Source organism: Cimex lectularius, unplaced genomic scaffold (genome assembly GCF_000648675.2).
Source record: "Cimex lectularius strain Harlan isolate CLEC.00 unplaced genomic scaffold, Clec_2.1 scaffold3, whole genome shotgun sequence".
Classification (NCBI taxonomy): Eukaryota; Metazoa; Arthropoda; class Insecta; order Hemiptera; family Cimicidae; genus Cimex; species Cimex lectularius.
The window spans coordinates 2,930,266-2,945,561 of record NW_019392688.1 but is presented as its reverse complement, the minus strand read 5'-3'; the positions used below and the strand labels follow the sequence as shown (position 1 = coordinate 2,945,561).

The 15,296-nt window shown below is 33.8% G+C and overlaps 1 protein-coding gene across 2 annotated transcripts; it reads left to right on the top strand.

Annotated features, from left to right (window-relative positions):
- The first annotated feature begins 1,086 nt into the window (after positions 1-1,086).
- LOC106662255 (nuclear receptor coactivator 6-like) lies at positions 1,087-14,834 on the top strand. 2 transcript variants are annotated; one of them, XM_024225819.1, is made up of 15 exons: positions 1,087-1,555; positions 7,117-7,232; positions 7,313-7,441; positions 7,798-8,447; positions 8,613-9,109; positions 9,172-9,291; positions 9,411-9,498; positions 9,606-9,810; positions 9,879-10,086; positions 11,035-11,346; positions 11,400-11,519; positions 11,612-11,733; positions 12,008-12,128; positions 12,346-12,416; positions 13,977-14,834. In XM_024225819.1, the coding sequence occupies exons 3-15, from the start codon at positions 7,315-7,317 to the stop codon at positions 14,039-14,041; spliced, it is 2,706 nt and encodes a 901-aa protein (XP_024081587.1). In that variant the 5' UTR covers positions 1,087-1,555; positions 7,117-7,232; positions 7,313-7,314; the 3' UTR covers positions 14,042-14,834. The 2 variants fall into 2 exon arrangements, with proteins under 2 accessions (XP_024081587.1, XP_014241680.1); XM_014386194.2 differs by having other exon boundaries at positions 1,088-1,555; positions 9,411-9,489.
- Positions 14,835-15,296: the final 462 nt, after the last annotated feature.

Here is a 15,296-nt window from a genome sequence, read left to right as displayed (position 1 = left end):
TAGATGATTAGTCGGGGTGCATTTCATACTGCGCCCTTTTAAGAGCTATACCCTAGTTGAATTTCTTCTACGGTTACATTGTACATCCCATAGCACTTCCTCCTGCGGGCAAATGTAGCGCCACAGTTTGTTAATAGGTGTATTGGTGTCACCTCTGCTTCCTTGCAGAATCTGCATGTGCCGTGTTGAGTTATGCCAATCTTTTTTTAATATTCATTTAGTTTTTCAGTGTCCTGTTAAGAATCCTGTAAGGATTCGCAGTTTTTCTTGCTTCCCTTGGATACGTTCTGTTACTTCTTTCATTCCAAAATTTATTAGGAAGGATTGTCTATGTCCAATGAGTGAGTTCTATTGTACCCTCATTTTCCTTCTGTCTGAGGTGCTCATTGATAGTGTGGGTTCCTATACGAAAGAAGGGTTCGGGTCCTATCAGAGGTATAGCAATCCCTTTTCTTGCAAGGTGTCCCTTTCCTGGGACGCACTGGTGAGGTAATGGTCAAATATCATCATTTCCCTTCCAGTAGTGTGTGTGCGTTTAGGGGCGATGGCAGAGTTTATATTAATATTAAAGCACCTCATCGACCCTAATTAGGTTAGATTTTACAGTGTATAGATGGATGGAAGAATATCCAGTACTTCACCGACTAATCAGAATGAGTGTAATACACGGATATATTTGTGCGACTGACGTCTAATTTAACTAGTACTAGGCTAGATTATAGTTTGCACGCGTTTAGAGCGAAATGACCTATCTTTATGGCCTCCGTAGGAGCCTAACCGGTAGGAAGCGACGATCTCCCAGGCATCTGGCTTAAAGGTAAGAGATTTATAGACACTAAGGTCAGCACATCGGGGACCTTACAACCCTTCTGGGTGAAAGCCAGAATAATATACATACAATAATGAAATAACAGAAATATAAAACAAATCAAACGCAATTGTCAGGTTTCATTTTATTGATATTAAGTTCTTATGACTTAAGGAAAGGTAAAAAGTGTCACTATTTAAAGGGAGTTTAAGTAACATTTCATATGAAAATCGTTTAACGGTCATTTATATAAAGTACGGTCATTGTCAAATAGGGCAGATGTTGCGTGTAAATAGAAATAAAAAGTGTGTCGTCTGTTATTGTTTGAAATAACTAGAATTTGTCATCTGTAAAAGGAAGGCGGCCGGGATCCGTTTCGGTTTCGTCCAAGTCGAATTTCCCGCCATCTGTAAATGGTTCGCCTTCACGTTGGCCAGCCTGCGCCCCCTCCCCGGCGAAAGACGTCCGACGGCAGTAATGGAGGATATGTTTTGATTCCCTCCGATCGACGTCGGATATTTTATCGCGAATACCTTTCCGTTGGAATTTGAGTTTGATCGCGTCCCGCTTCACCGAGGGAGGAGTTTCATTTTCGAGAGGAACTTGACCGACGAGTGATTTCGCCGACAAAACAGTGTAAATCCGGTATTAGCCCGTGATAGTAAAACCCTTGTGATGTGAGTGTTTGAGAAGACGACCCGCACATTCCCCCCCTGGCCGGGGGTGGCTCTCGAGAAGAAGAACGAGGTAAACAGTTTTATTTCAACCCTGGCCCTTTTTTCTCCTCAAACCGAAGGGTTCTTTTTGCGTCTAGATCGAAGGGATTTAGGGACGACTACGAGAACGTAAGGAAGTCGCGTAGCGCGATTCCAAGATGGCCGACTCGGGCCAATGCCGTGTACAGCCTAGCCCTTTTTTAATAAATAAAAAAGCCCTTTTCGCCCAGTACGTCCACGGTCGGACGAGTCTGTACGCCGTTCATCATTTCCACGTTTTCGAAATGACCATCCCGGCCGCTTGTCCGGATTTCCTATCCGGCCGCCGCGTTGATGCGTTCCTTTTTTCCAATTTTTTGGAGGGGGCAAAATTTTGGGATTTTGTTTAAAAAAAACAGTAAACAGGCGATTGAAAACAACAATTCAACAATAACCCTTTACATCGGCTAAAACTTCTCTTATTTATTTTTTTAAACAAAAATAAAATAAATAAATAAACAAAACAAATAATTTCCTTACAAACTGATCGACTTGGCACCAGAACTAGAATAAAAATCTAATAATTATTGTTCGAAAATTGAAAAAACGTTTTCAAACAGACCCTTTATACCTTTGCCATTATCTAAAACGAGACTAAATAATTATGTTGAAAAACCCCCATAAAAATCCGTTTTTAAAAAATTTAAAAGTTAATCCTTTTCCTCCATATCAGAACCTTAAATCTTTCCGGCGTAGTTTCAAAATTTGCAAGCACTATTAAATTTAGTATAACGTGGATACAAATTTAATATGTCAATTCACATTTAAAAAAAGAAGTCAATATTGACAATTTAAAAAAAGAACAAGGTAGAGAAACAAAGAAGAAAGAAAACTGACTTCCAAGGGCGTAAAAAGTAAATACCTTAAATTCATTCAAGATAGTTTCAGAATTTCATAAAATGTAAAGAAATTAATGGTTTTTTTTTCTCTCCATTTGTTGTAAACGTATCTCGTGATAAAATTGTCATTTATTTGGACAGTGCTTTAGTCCGATCACGTCATTGTGATTAATGTATTGTTTTGACGAAAATAAAATAGTATGATCCCATTGAATACATATTTCATTAAAAATATACATTTTATTTATTTAGGTCTCTCAGCTTGTGCATGGGTGTTTCATGAAAGGGGCGTTTACAATTAAAACAGTATTGTCAAAATTTAAAAACAGATGAGTGGTTGGAGGTTTTTGATCGATTTGATTAGTCATTAGATGAATTAAAAAAATCAAATTCACCATATCTTCAGTTTTATTAATTAATAAACTAATTTTACTGATTTTTTCCTTTATTCTACACTTTTCTGGCACTATAATTTTTTTCAGTTTGTTTCAAATTGTTAACTATTTTTGGTCTTACGTACATTATTGATGGGTTCATCGTTCGAATTTTTTTTTTCTTTCAATTTCTTTAAATCTCTCCTTTTGAAAAAATCGTATTGCTTTTTCCCCATATATTTTACTATTTACGGTCAATTTTTTTCTTTGAAATTTTTAACAGTTTTTACATGATTTGAAGTATTTTACTATTTATGATCAAAACTTTTTTTTTTCATTTTGCTTTGAAGTTTTTAAACTGTTTCTCCCAATTTGTGGATTTTTTAAAAACTTAATTTTCATACCTTTATTTTTATTTAGAAAGAATTGCTTACAAATAAAACTTTATTGTCAAAATGTAAAACAACATTGTAGAAGTTTTTGATCGATTTGATTGGTCATTCCGAGGGTTTAAAAAAATCAAATTCAGTTTTATTAACTAATAATTAAAATTTCTGATTTTCTCCTTTATTGTACACTTTACTGGCTCTACAATTTTATTTTCAGTTTGCTTTGAAATTTTTAACTGTTTTTTAGCTTTACGTACTTGATTGATGGATTGATAATTCGAATTTTTTTTCAATTTCTTTAAATTGAATCGATATAATCTCTCTTTTTGAAAAGATCGTATTGCTTTTCCCTATATATGCTATTAATTATGGTCAATTTTTTTTTTTGCTTTGAATTTTTAACTTTTTTTTAACTTTACGTACTTGATTGATGGATTCATCATTAGATTTTTTTTTCAATTTCTTTAAATTGAATCGATTTATCTCTTTTTTTGAAAAGATCGTAGTGCTTTTTCCCCGTGTATTTTACTATTTATGGTCAAAACAGTTTTTTTTTCGGTCTGCTTTGAAATTTTTACACTGTCCCTTCTAATTTCTGGATTTGTTTAAAACTTAATTTTCAAACTTTTCGCTCTTTATTTATTTTTATTTTATTTATTTATTTATTTGAGAAATAATTATTTACAAATAAAATGTGTGTCTATATGTCAAAATTTAAAACCACATCGTAGAAAGTTTTGATCAATTTGATTGATCATTCGGAGCATTTAAAAAAATCAAATTCAATTTTATTAATTAATAATTCAATTTTCTGATTTTCTCCTTTATTCTACTTTTCTAGCCTTTTTTTTTTAAACTGTTTTTAGCTTTTTGTACCTGATTGATGTGTTCATCACTTGAAAAATTAAATGTTTTTCAATTTCTTTAAATCTCCCTTTTTGAAAGATCGTATTGCTTCCCCCCTTTATTTTACTCTTTATTGGCTCATTTATAATATGGGGAAAACAATTTTTTTCTGTGTGCTTTGGCATTTTTAAACTGTATATATTATAATTTCTGGATTTTAAAAAAACTTAAACTTAACTTAATTTTTATACCTTTATTCCCCCTTTATTTTTACTTTTGGAAAGAAAGAAAAGAATTGTTTATAAATAAAACTCAAAATTTAAAACCACATTGTTTGTAGATAAAAAAAAACTTTTTTTTAAAAATAAAAGTACTATGATTTGTTTTCGCTTTTACTTATATATTACACAGGGCGGGCGACCAGGACCCGAGGGGTTAAAAGCCTGAGTAGGCCCGTACCCCATCCCTAGAAGGTCCGGGACCTGGTCGGCTCACGAGTCCTGTATAAACCTATTGGACCTATTCACAAACCCCAGGATTGTGGACCATTTTATCCTGGGGAGTGTTTTGGTTATGTCCTCTCCTTCGAAAGTATTAAATCTTTCCCTAGCATACCTNCTGAGCTGCCCCATGCTATGTTATGTGCATTTACATCACAGCCCAGTATAAGTCCTATATTATTATCCTCACAATATGTTGTGAGTTCCCTGACTATCTCGGTTGGACAGTCCTCATCGTGGGGTAGGTAGGCACTCGCTATGTAGAGGTTATGTCGACTACCCCTTCTCCTGAAATCAATAGAGATCGTTATGATATCCCTAGAACAAAACCTAGTTATGAGAATTGGTTTTAGTTCCTTGTGAGCCACAACACTTTTACTTTCTTTTTCTTCTTCTTTTCTTCTGCTTTACTGGCCTATAATAACAAATTTTTTCGTTTTAATTTGAAACTTTAAATCTGTTCTATTTAGTGAGCATATTGCCTACATTATTTAACGTTTAGTTGGGTTTACTAGAAATTAAAATTTTTTCAATTTAATTTCTTCCCAATTTTATTTATTTATTTATTTTTTCAAACGGTTATTGGCCTACAACATTTTGTTTTTCAAGTTGTAAATTGTATCTGACTATCATTCAAGTTTCTGATGGGTTGATCAATCAAAAGATTCAATTTTTTCTTTCAATTTGGTAAATCTCCCTTTTGGCAAGAATTAAAAAGATCATATTGCTCTTTTCCAAGTATTTTGCACTTTATTTATCCATAATAAGTTTTTTCGGTTTGCTTTTAAACTGTTTTTATCTATTGAACATTATTTACATTATTGAAGATTTGATGTCTTGGCTACTTGAATTCAAATTCACATGTAAAAAAAAATTATTTTACTTTATTTACAAACCTCTATTGGCCCATACCATGTTTTTGTTTTGATTTAAAAACTATCATTTTTACCTAGCGAACACTTACGTACATTATCAGTGGTTTTTATTGGTTCATCACGCGAATAATACAATTTTTTTTCTCTTTCACAAATCTCCCATTTCGGTCATAAAAGCATATTTTCCCCTTATTTATTTACTTTTTCTTTTCAAACCTTTATGGGCCCATAACACAAATGTTCTGTTTTATTGTTCTTCTAACTATTGAAGTACATTCTCTGCATTATTGATGAGTTTTAATGGGTTTATTATACGAAAATTTACATTTTTTCAAATTCACCAAATCTCTCATTTTGACCGGAAATAAAAATGTTAAAATGCCTTTTTTTATTCTACACGTTTAGCAGACTATAAGTTTTTTGATTTGTTTTAAAATTTTAAAACTGTTTTTAGCAATTGAACACTTTAATTATATTATTAATTGAAGGTTTTGATGTTGGAAACTTCAATTCATTTTTTTTTAAATTTTATTTCTTTTTTTTTATATATTTACAAATCACCAATTTTGATCAGGTAATTTTTCCCCCATTTATTGTATTTTTTTAGGCATTTATCGATCTACTTTTTTTACCCATTTTGTTTCAAATCGTTTCTAACAGTGAAGTACATTACCTTCATTATTGTAAGTTTTGATATGGCAACAAGGTGATTGTTTTTGGTGGATCCATCACTTGAAAGTTTTTTTTTCAAATTCACAAATTCATTGCTCTCTCTCTCATTTTGGACAAAAGTAGTTTTTTTTCTCTTTCTTTAATATACCCTGCGTGCTTTCACACTTTTAATGCTTTTAGGTAATGAGTAAAATCAAAAAGCAAAATCATCTTATATTGTTTGTGAGTGAAAAAAAGTTATCCCCATTTTATTTACTTCATTTTCAAACCTTTATTGGCTCACATTTTTTTCTATTTTGTTTTTCAAGCTGTAACCATCCTAATCCCTAGAGTAAATGTTTTGATGGGTTGGTCACTCAAAATAGTAGAAAAAATTTCAATTTCACAGTGCCCTATTTTGGTCAAAAGTACACAAAAATCTCTTTAATATTCCCTTTATTGGTCATAATAACAAGTTTTTAAGTTTTGCTTTGAAATTTTAAAGTGTTTGTAGTCTAAAAAGTACTTTACCTGCATTGAAAAAATGTTTTTGGTTTGGCTACTTGAATTGATTCTTATTTTTTTTTAAAATTAATCTCCCATTTTGGCTTGAAATGGGACCATGTTTTTGTTTTTTTTAAACTTTATTTTCAAACCCGTGTCTTGCATAAAAGGTTTTTAAAAGCTTTTTATTAATATATTATCCCCAGGGTTAAAGTATTAATTAAAAGTCTAGAAACTTATATTTGAAGCTCTGAAATAAACTGTGATTTCACTGTAAAATTTTATATTCATTAAAGTTTTTTCTCGTTTCTTCAAAGTAGATTAGTGTTATATTCAGTAAGATTTCTTCTTGGGGGTTTGCTAGGTGTACAATAACAGTGTACAATCCAATATGAACCAGAAGCAAACTACTTATTTCGTTAATATAAAACAAAAACTCCCAAATGTCCAGTGGTCTTTCTCGGCAAGCATTTTGTTGTTTGTTTTTTTCTATTTCTTAAGAACAATAGAAATTGAAAATATAAAGGATGATATAAACGAGAGAAATTCAAAAAAATCGTATCTTTCTTTTTCAGGTTTTATATCTACGAAACATACATTATAATAAAACCTTATAAAAACTTTGAAAAAACCCAAAACAAGTAAAAAACAGGGAAATGTGCAATAAGACAATTAAAAATGACGTAATTTGGTAAGTAATATATTAGTGGAATTGTTCCAACGATCGAATTTGTGTTATTAAAACTAGTCTTGCTTCATTGTTCTTTAAAGAAATGGAAGAAAACGAGAAAATAGATGCTGTCGAGACAGTCGTGACCTGCATCGGTGACCTGAAGGACCCTGAATTCCCACAGAGGTTCAAGTACATCTTAGACAGCCTGCGGGAGCTGTTATGCCGGGGTGAGTGCAATTTCTCAGCCCACTCAACCAATTCAGAGAATAAATTTGATAATGGAGCTGATTAAAATTAAAATCCAAAGGCTTAACAGTTGGATTGAAATGGTTAATATTATTTTTGAAGAATTGAATTTTCACACTTGAAAAAATAAAAAAGGTTATTAGTAGGAAATGATATATTAGCGAAATTTTGCTAACAATTATAAATAACAACTAACAATATTTTAAAAAACAGCTTTGTAATTTTTTTGTTGCCCCCTTTATTACTTAAAACTAAGTATATTATGAAAAACCTTTTATTATAGGTTTTGAAAATTAATTAGCTAGATTAGATTTAGTTAGGTTATTGTTGTTTTCAGATTCAGACAGGAGGTACCTGAGGGTGAAAAAAGTGGAGCCTTGGAACTCAGTGAGAGTGACGTTCAGCCTGGGGCAGGATGCCGCTGAGAGGCTGCGAAGCCTGGCGGGTCAAGGAGGAGGGGAGGTCCTTGGTCGCCTTGGGATCCTCTCGGTTCAACTGCGCCCTGCTGAAGTCATCTCAATACGAGTCAGTCCTCCGGTGCAGCCCCCCGTTGCACAGGATGTGCCTGGCCCTTCAAACAGGCCACCCCCCGTCGTACCTGCTCGGCCTCCGGCCCCGCAGATACAGCTGCAAGGCCAGCGCGTCTTCGCACCGTTTCAACCCACACCACCACAAGTGCAGAAAGTGGCGCCACAGATACAGCTACAGCAGAAGCACTATCCACCTCCCCCTTATCCAGGACAGCAGCCCACTGTCGATCCAAAGATAGAGCCAGTCGAAAGCCCCCTTCTAGTTAACCTTCTGCAAACAGAAGCAGTGCCTCAACAGAATGCGCAGCAGGTCGTACAAAGGTTTCAGCCCTGCCCACAGGCTGTAGTCCACCATAGGCCGCCGCCTCCGCCTCCTCCTCCACTACCGCCTCAGCCTTTGGTGCCATTGGCTCAACAGCTTTCAACACCTGAACCAGAAGTCAACAAAATAAAAGAAGTAATTTACTTGATTTTTTCTTATATTTCAACAATTCATTCAGCTTGTTAGTTATTATTTAATTTTTTGTTGTCATTAGATTAAAATATGAACTTTCTCCATGTGTGTGCCAATAATGGCTGAATAAAGAATAAATGTTTAATCAATTTTTAAAAAATATTTTAGGAAGCGGTGAAAGATCCGAGTGAGGAGGAACTGACTTCGAGTGGTAAAAAAAGGCAATACCTTATAAATCCTCTAACTGGTGTGCTCGAGCCCATGAGCTCGGATTCAAGTTCTGAAAGCGAGGCGGAGATGACAGTCGAGGAAACCAGGGTGCCACCAGTACCAAGCCCACCTCAGGCACCGGTACCAGTCCCAGTGCCAGTTTCCCTCCCCGTGCCAGTGTCAGTGCCATTACCAGTGCCGACACCCCCACCTATAGCGGTGCCTTTGGAATTTCCCCCAAGCCCTAGTAAATGCGAGGGCTCCCCACAGGAAGAGCGTGCCGCTGAAAAGCTCAAACTGCGTCTCAAAGTGGACAAATGTGGGCCATTTAATGTAAGGTATACGGCCTCAGCTTCAGCAATGCAGCAGACTCCTACCACACCGCCTAACTCAGAGCCCAGGGTTCCCCCACTTCACATATCTCTGAGAGGGAGGAATGCTGCAGTTGTTAATAGGTTTGTATTAGTAGATTTATCGACCGTCTCTTATAATTTATTAATTCTACTTACTTTTAAAGGTGTAGGGAAAGGAAAAGGGAGGGGAAGCCAAGGCGGAAAGTTGAAACTTCTCCTATCCCGAATGTTATCCCGCCAATTTCCAGTTACCCTTCAGAGGCCGAGGTCGCATCTATATTAAGGCAAGTTTGATATGCACTAAAACAAAAAGAAATGACTAAATCATCAGTTATAAACTTTTCTTTAGTTAATATTTTTTTCTGTGCTATTATCACTTCTTATTTTACAAATTTACTTACAGATCCGTCCCTGAAGTTACAACAGATGAGAAGAAGAGGAAAAGGGGCCATGGGAAATCCCTCACTCCTCTCAGACCTCAGGTGAACATGGTTAACAATTTTTAATTGTAATTTTTAAATTTATTTATTTATTTTATTTACATTTAAACATTACCAATATTTAATGTTTCTTTGCTTAAAAGCCTTTAATTTTACAGCTCGAGGACAAAAGAAGGAAGATGATTTCAGTAGCATCTTCAGGGGCACTTAGCACTTCTAAAACAGTAACAGGGCTTAAAACTGCACCTATAGTAAAAATGAGTTCAACGGTCAACTCAATACAACCGGAAAAGACCTTAGAAAAAGTGCAGGAGGTAGAAACGCCGCCTGTGCAAGATGCTAATCCCGAAGGTCATTTTATTAGTGAGTATTTTCATTTCGTGAGCTGCCCCTAATCTTTCTTAATTAATCTCTTTCTTTTGTAATTTTAGGTAATGGTAGGAAAGAATATCAGAATAAAAGCAATTCACCCGAGAGTAAACAGATGACACCCCCTTATCCGGCAAAACCTTCCCCTCCTGGGGGTGAAAAAGTCCAGGGCCCAGGTGGCGCTCTGGACAAAGCGGGGGACGATTCTGGGATAGAAAGTATGGACGCACTTTCTGAAAAATCGCCCAATCGAGGCGATTCACCAAATCGGTGAGTAATCGACTAGGTTTTAAGGTCTGGCTATACATTTCAGCACTGTGCCTGATGAAGTGTTGGGCATTGTACAGTGAAAAAACCACTATAAAACCAAGCCTGCACCCTACCCAGCTTGATTAGTCTATTTTATTTTTTTTATAGACCCTTGTCAGTCATGTCACTTTCTGCTAGACTTCATTTTTACTCTTTTATCTTCTCCCTATTTTTGAAATTGATTTACTACAAAATAGCATGTATCAACATCTTTGCCTTTGACTTGTTTTTGTATTTGCTTTAATTTTATTATTTAATTTTATATAATTAGAATTATATTGTTTCTCATCTGTAATTTGGCAGTTTCCAATCATTTTTAATTGTGCCTACCCTTGTAAATAACAATAAATTAAGCTAACCAGTTGGTTTGGGATTGGGGGGGGGTCAATACTCAGTAGTCAAATACCCAGCCGGCACTCATGTTGGTTGCAGTGTAGAAATGCGTAGCCAGACTTTTACAAATATATAATATACTAATAATTTTTAATAGGTGAAAAACATTTGAGTTATTAAGTTTAGTATTAGTGTTTGACAGAAAGTAAGCTATATTCTATACAATTTTATCAATCTTCAATTTAATTTTTGCACTAATCACATTATTTCTTATTGTTGTCTAAGGTTTTGTTTATATAAAAATAGCAATGATTTAAGAAAAAATACCAAAAGTAGCTCTAAAAAGTAGTATGGATGTATTATAAAAAAGCCAAAAATTTTGATAGTAAATTTTCATTTTTTCAGAAAAAAATTTGCACATACAAAGACGTTTTAATTTTGAGAAAGTATTAAAAATCCCTCAAATTAAATTGTGGCAATATGAAAACTTCATTTTTACTGTCTCACCCTGTCTGTTCCCATTTAATAGAAATTCGGTTAAGAAATCCATTGCGATTTGTTCCTTTTCTTAACCAGGAAAGACGATTGTAAAAAGGACGAGGTGAAAAGTACGGAGGAAGTACGAGACGAGGAGGATTTTGAGGTCGGAGGGGAAGACCCTGTCCCCATCCGTCTCACGCCAGCACTGTACACCTACTCTAACCCTGAAAAGCAGAGGGAGAGTCCGACTCCTGATCTTTGTCAGCTCAAATCAAGGGAAGAGTATCCCTCTACGAGAACGAGGTCGGACTCAGCGAGTGGCAAGTCGCTTCTTGAACAACTCCTCATTGAAATCCCAGGCGATTCGGCGGATAGACGTACTTCCGGACGGAGCATGCGAAATCACAGGTAAAACCAGTCTCATATTGAAACTTAATCGGTTTTAACACTTTATTTAATAGGTTAAGTACGAGGAGTCCTGAACCAGTGGTACCTGAACCTCCGACATCCCCACCTGCTAAGCGCAGTCGCAAGGCATCTGAAAGCTCTACAGCTTCGCATGATGATGCTCCTGCTACTAGGTGATTCTACTCAATGAAAAATTTCACATTTCATTAAGCATACATAAAAAATATACATATTTTTTTAATATATCTTTTTTTATACAATTCAGGTCATCAAAACGGAAGTGCTCAGAGAATGCTTCAGAATTAATCAAAGCCTATATGGGTGTTAACAGTGAGCAGCCAACGCAGAATAATTCTGAGCCTTGTATGAAAACAAAATCTAGAAAAGGTATTAAAATAAAATTGTTTAGAATTTCTAGAATTTCCTATTTCATGAAAAGGAGTTCAAACCATAAATACTTGTTAATGGTTCATACATAAATGTTGGATATATGATTATGTCTATGTTCTAACAGTAGCATATAACTCATAAATATATGAACTCAGATTTCATTTAATGACTTGTTTGACCATATAATGAGAAATTTTAACTATAAGTGAACTTAATTTTTTTTAAGTCTTTCATATTTTAACTTTCTTTCAACGTTTGTTCTTGTTTGTAGTTGACTCTTCTGAGGAGGATGATCCAGAGAAAAGGGTTATGGCAGAGGACATACCAAAGCAGAAGGGCGCTATGGCGACATCAGCTCTGCAGCAAACACAGACCACAAAGGATGAAGAAAAGTTGGTTTTTCCGCATATCCCGTATTCCTAAGCAAATCATAATTTTTTTACAAAAAAATAATCCTTTTTAAATTATTTTCTCTTTCTCCCCTGTTCTTGATTTACCCTTCTTTCTTTTTTGTTTTACTTTTTTTTACTCACTGGCACTTTTTGTTTTTATTTTTTCTATACAAATACCATTTTTTCTTTTTTTTTCTCTTCTCCGACGTCCAAATAGGTGTAGAGCTGGAGGGAGGAGATCTGCCAGGCAGGAGGTGAAAAGGATCACGCACAAGAAGAAGAAAGGAGGTGAATATACATCCATTACGTCGTGAATTACTAAAAGTACTTCTATAATAAAATTAAATTGATAATACAGTCCCATAAGCAGACACCACCCCGTGGGATAGGATTTTGCCCGCTCAGAGGGGCCACATATAGAAAAAATATTAGACACATTAAGTGAAAGTGAAAAAATTAATTCGAACGAATGTACACAGACACTAATTTTCTCTTTCTCATGGATTTGTATGATTTTGACCACAACTTCGACATTTTCTTTGACAGAAAGAATTTGTTTTTGTATTCATCACTAAAATCAGTTTGTCACAATCCAAAACGCAACTGAAACCAAAGGCAGAGAGGGTGTGCAGGGTATGAGAATTTCCAAACATTACTGTTTGCAAGTAAACAAAAGCCATATTTCATGAGTTGTTTTTATTTCTAATTAACCACTTGTAATAGACATTTTCATTAAACAATTTTTAAACATAGTCATCTGTTTTTTAAAATGTTTGGTGGTTTAGTTGACCATGCACGATGTTCCATGGAATCATGCTGAATTGTATTGGGTCATTTGGCGTGCATGAAATTTGAGGGGGCATTCACGACCGCTTCATAGTAATGCTCCAGTCCAGTTTTCCTGTGAATTGCTCACTTCTCAAAAATGGAGAGAAATCTATTGTGTTATGCTGCTGTTTGCTTACTTTAAAAAGCAAAAAACCTAAAAATAAGCCCGGAAAACAAAAAATCTTCCAGTCTGAAGCCCATTTCAAAGCAAATGTTAAGAAATATACTTAAAAAAGCAGTAGTACTACTTACTTGGTTTTACCAAGAAAATGTTTGGAGTGACACAATGGAGTTCAGTCCGATTGAATATTCGGTGCTTCATGCCACACCTATTCAGGATTGCTGTTGACATAGGTTTTTGGAGCAGTGCCGTTCTGTTCGAGCAATTGGAGCAATCATAAATGGTCAGCTTTAGTATTACTTCTTTTTGTAATGGAAAAATGCCACAAAAAATAAAATTGCTCGGTTATGAGAAACATCTGTTAGAAGTGTCCGTTTGTGGAAGTTGTCTGTAATAAATTTTTAAGATTTACCATTTCATTTTGTAAATCTTCCATCATGTCAGTATGAGGATCAAAAAGAAATAAATTATATGAAAGAATCCACTTTGGAAATATAAATAAATAAAGGTTTAAAAAAATTGAACTTCAGAGACAGATCAGACTATGCGTAAATCTCTCAAGAAAAAAAAAATGCTGATAGAGAAAAGGGGTTTAAAGCTAACAATAACACAAAACAAATAAAAATCACAAAAAAAAGTCAAATGGTGAGAAAGTATCGTTTGATACAGACTGATTTAAACTTGTCAGGTCAGAGGTGGAAAGGTTGGCAGGGTTTTCAGGAAGATAAGAAAAATAAAAGGATTCGACCAGAGATGCCTTGTTATCTGGGTTCACCATTTGATAATATTGCTCGGGTCAAAATGGCAATTAATTCGGGACGCTGTATCAGAATTTGATAATCCCATTTGGCAATTTTTTTGTTTTAATATATAAACAGTACCGTTTTCTTATGTTTTAGATGAAATTCAGATTGAGACGAAAGGAAGGCGGAGGGCATCAAAGGAGTCTGCACCTGTCAAGTAGAGAGCGACTTTTGAGGACTTTTGGGGAGAAGCTAGTTGTATATTATTACCGTATAACCTGCCACGTCTTTTCTTATTTTTTTCTTAAGACAAAGGGTTTCTAATGTGACTCTTCAGAAAAAAAAAATCAACTAATATATATATATAAATATGTAATATACAATTTGATATATTATATATTTTATATATACATATTAAAAGTGTAATATATTATATATATATATTAATAGATTTAAAAAAAGGAATATTTTCTAGAATGAGAGAAGGAAAGCAAATAAATAATAATTGTTTAATTATCAGACTCTTTTCCACTTCCCTCTACCCTTGAACAATAAATGTATTTTTTAATCATTAGAAAAAAATTAAAATAATTAATTGAAACATAAGAGATAATTGGTCAGTGCCTTTAATTTTTAATTTTCTTGTCAAAAAAACAGTACATGTTTACTTGGGAGAAAATAGATTATTTTTTCTTTTTACGAATGTGTATTCGGCAAGTGAAGTCTGAAAAAAATGGCAGTTAATTAAATTAAATGCTATAAAAATCAATATAGTTCCTTAATTTTGTTTGCCTTTCATTATAATAACCTTGTAATGTCAACCATATTTCAAAGAACCACTAGGAAAAGGTTCTTAAGATTCCTATTTTTTTTTTTTTTTTTTAAGATTTTTTAATGCAACAAATAAAAAATATATAAATAAAAATAAAGGCCCAAATAGTTGTTAAATTGTTCTCACTCTAGAATGACACAAGCGTAAAAAGAAACAATGTACATAATTGAATTTTAAACTTTTGTTAATGTTTTTATAGTCCCAACTTAAAAAGTAATTTAAAAAAAAAGCTTGTCCTATTCAATGTATTTTTACAGTTTTTGAAGGACTGGGCAAGATTATATATAATATAAATAAATAATTAAGGACAAAAAGAAAAAAAAAGCACTGTATATATAATATAATATTATATTATATATAAATAATATGTACATAATTTAAATAAAAGATTATATATAGAAAGAGAGAAAATAATTTTTTGTTTTTCAGAATTAATATAAAGAAATTAATTTTAAATCTCCCATTTTGGTGGGAAGTGAAGTCTTATATATATTGTATATCTGTAAAGAAAGGACGAAAAGAAAGGAGGTCAACAAAAAGATGTTTTTGTTAAAAAAAAAAGCAAAAAAAGAATATATTGTTTCTTTTTTTCAATTTACTTTATTCCACCCTTTATGACCCGCAATGAAGTTTTTCAATATTTG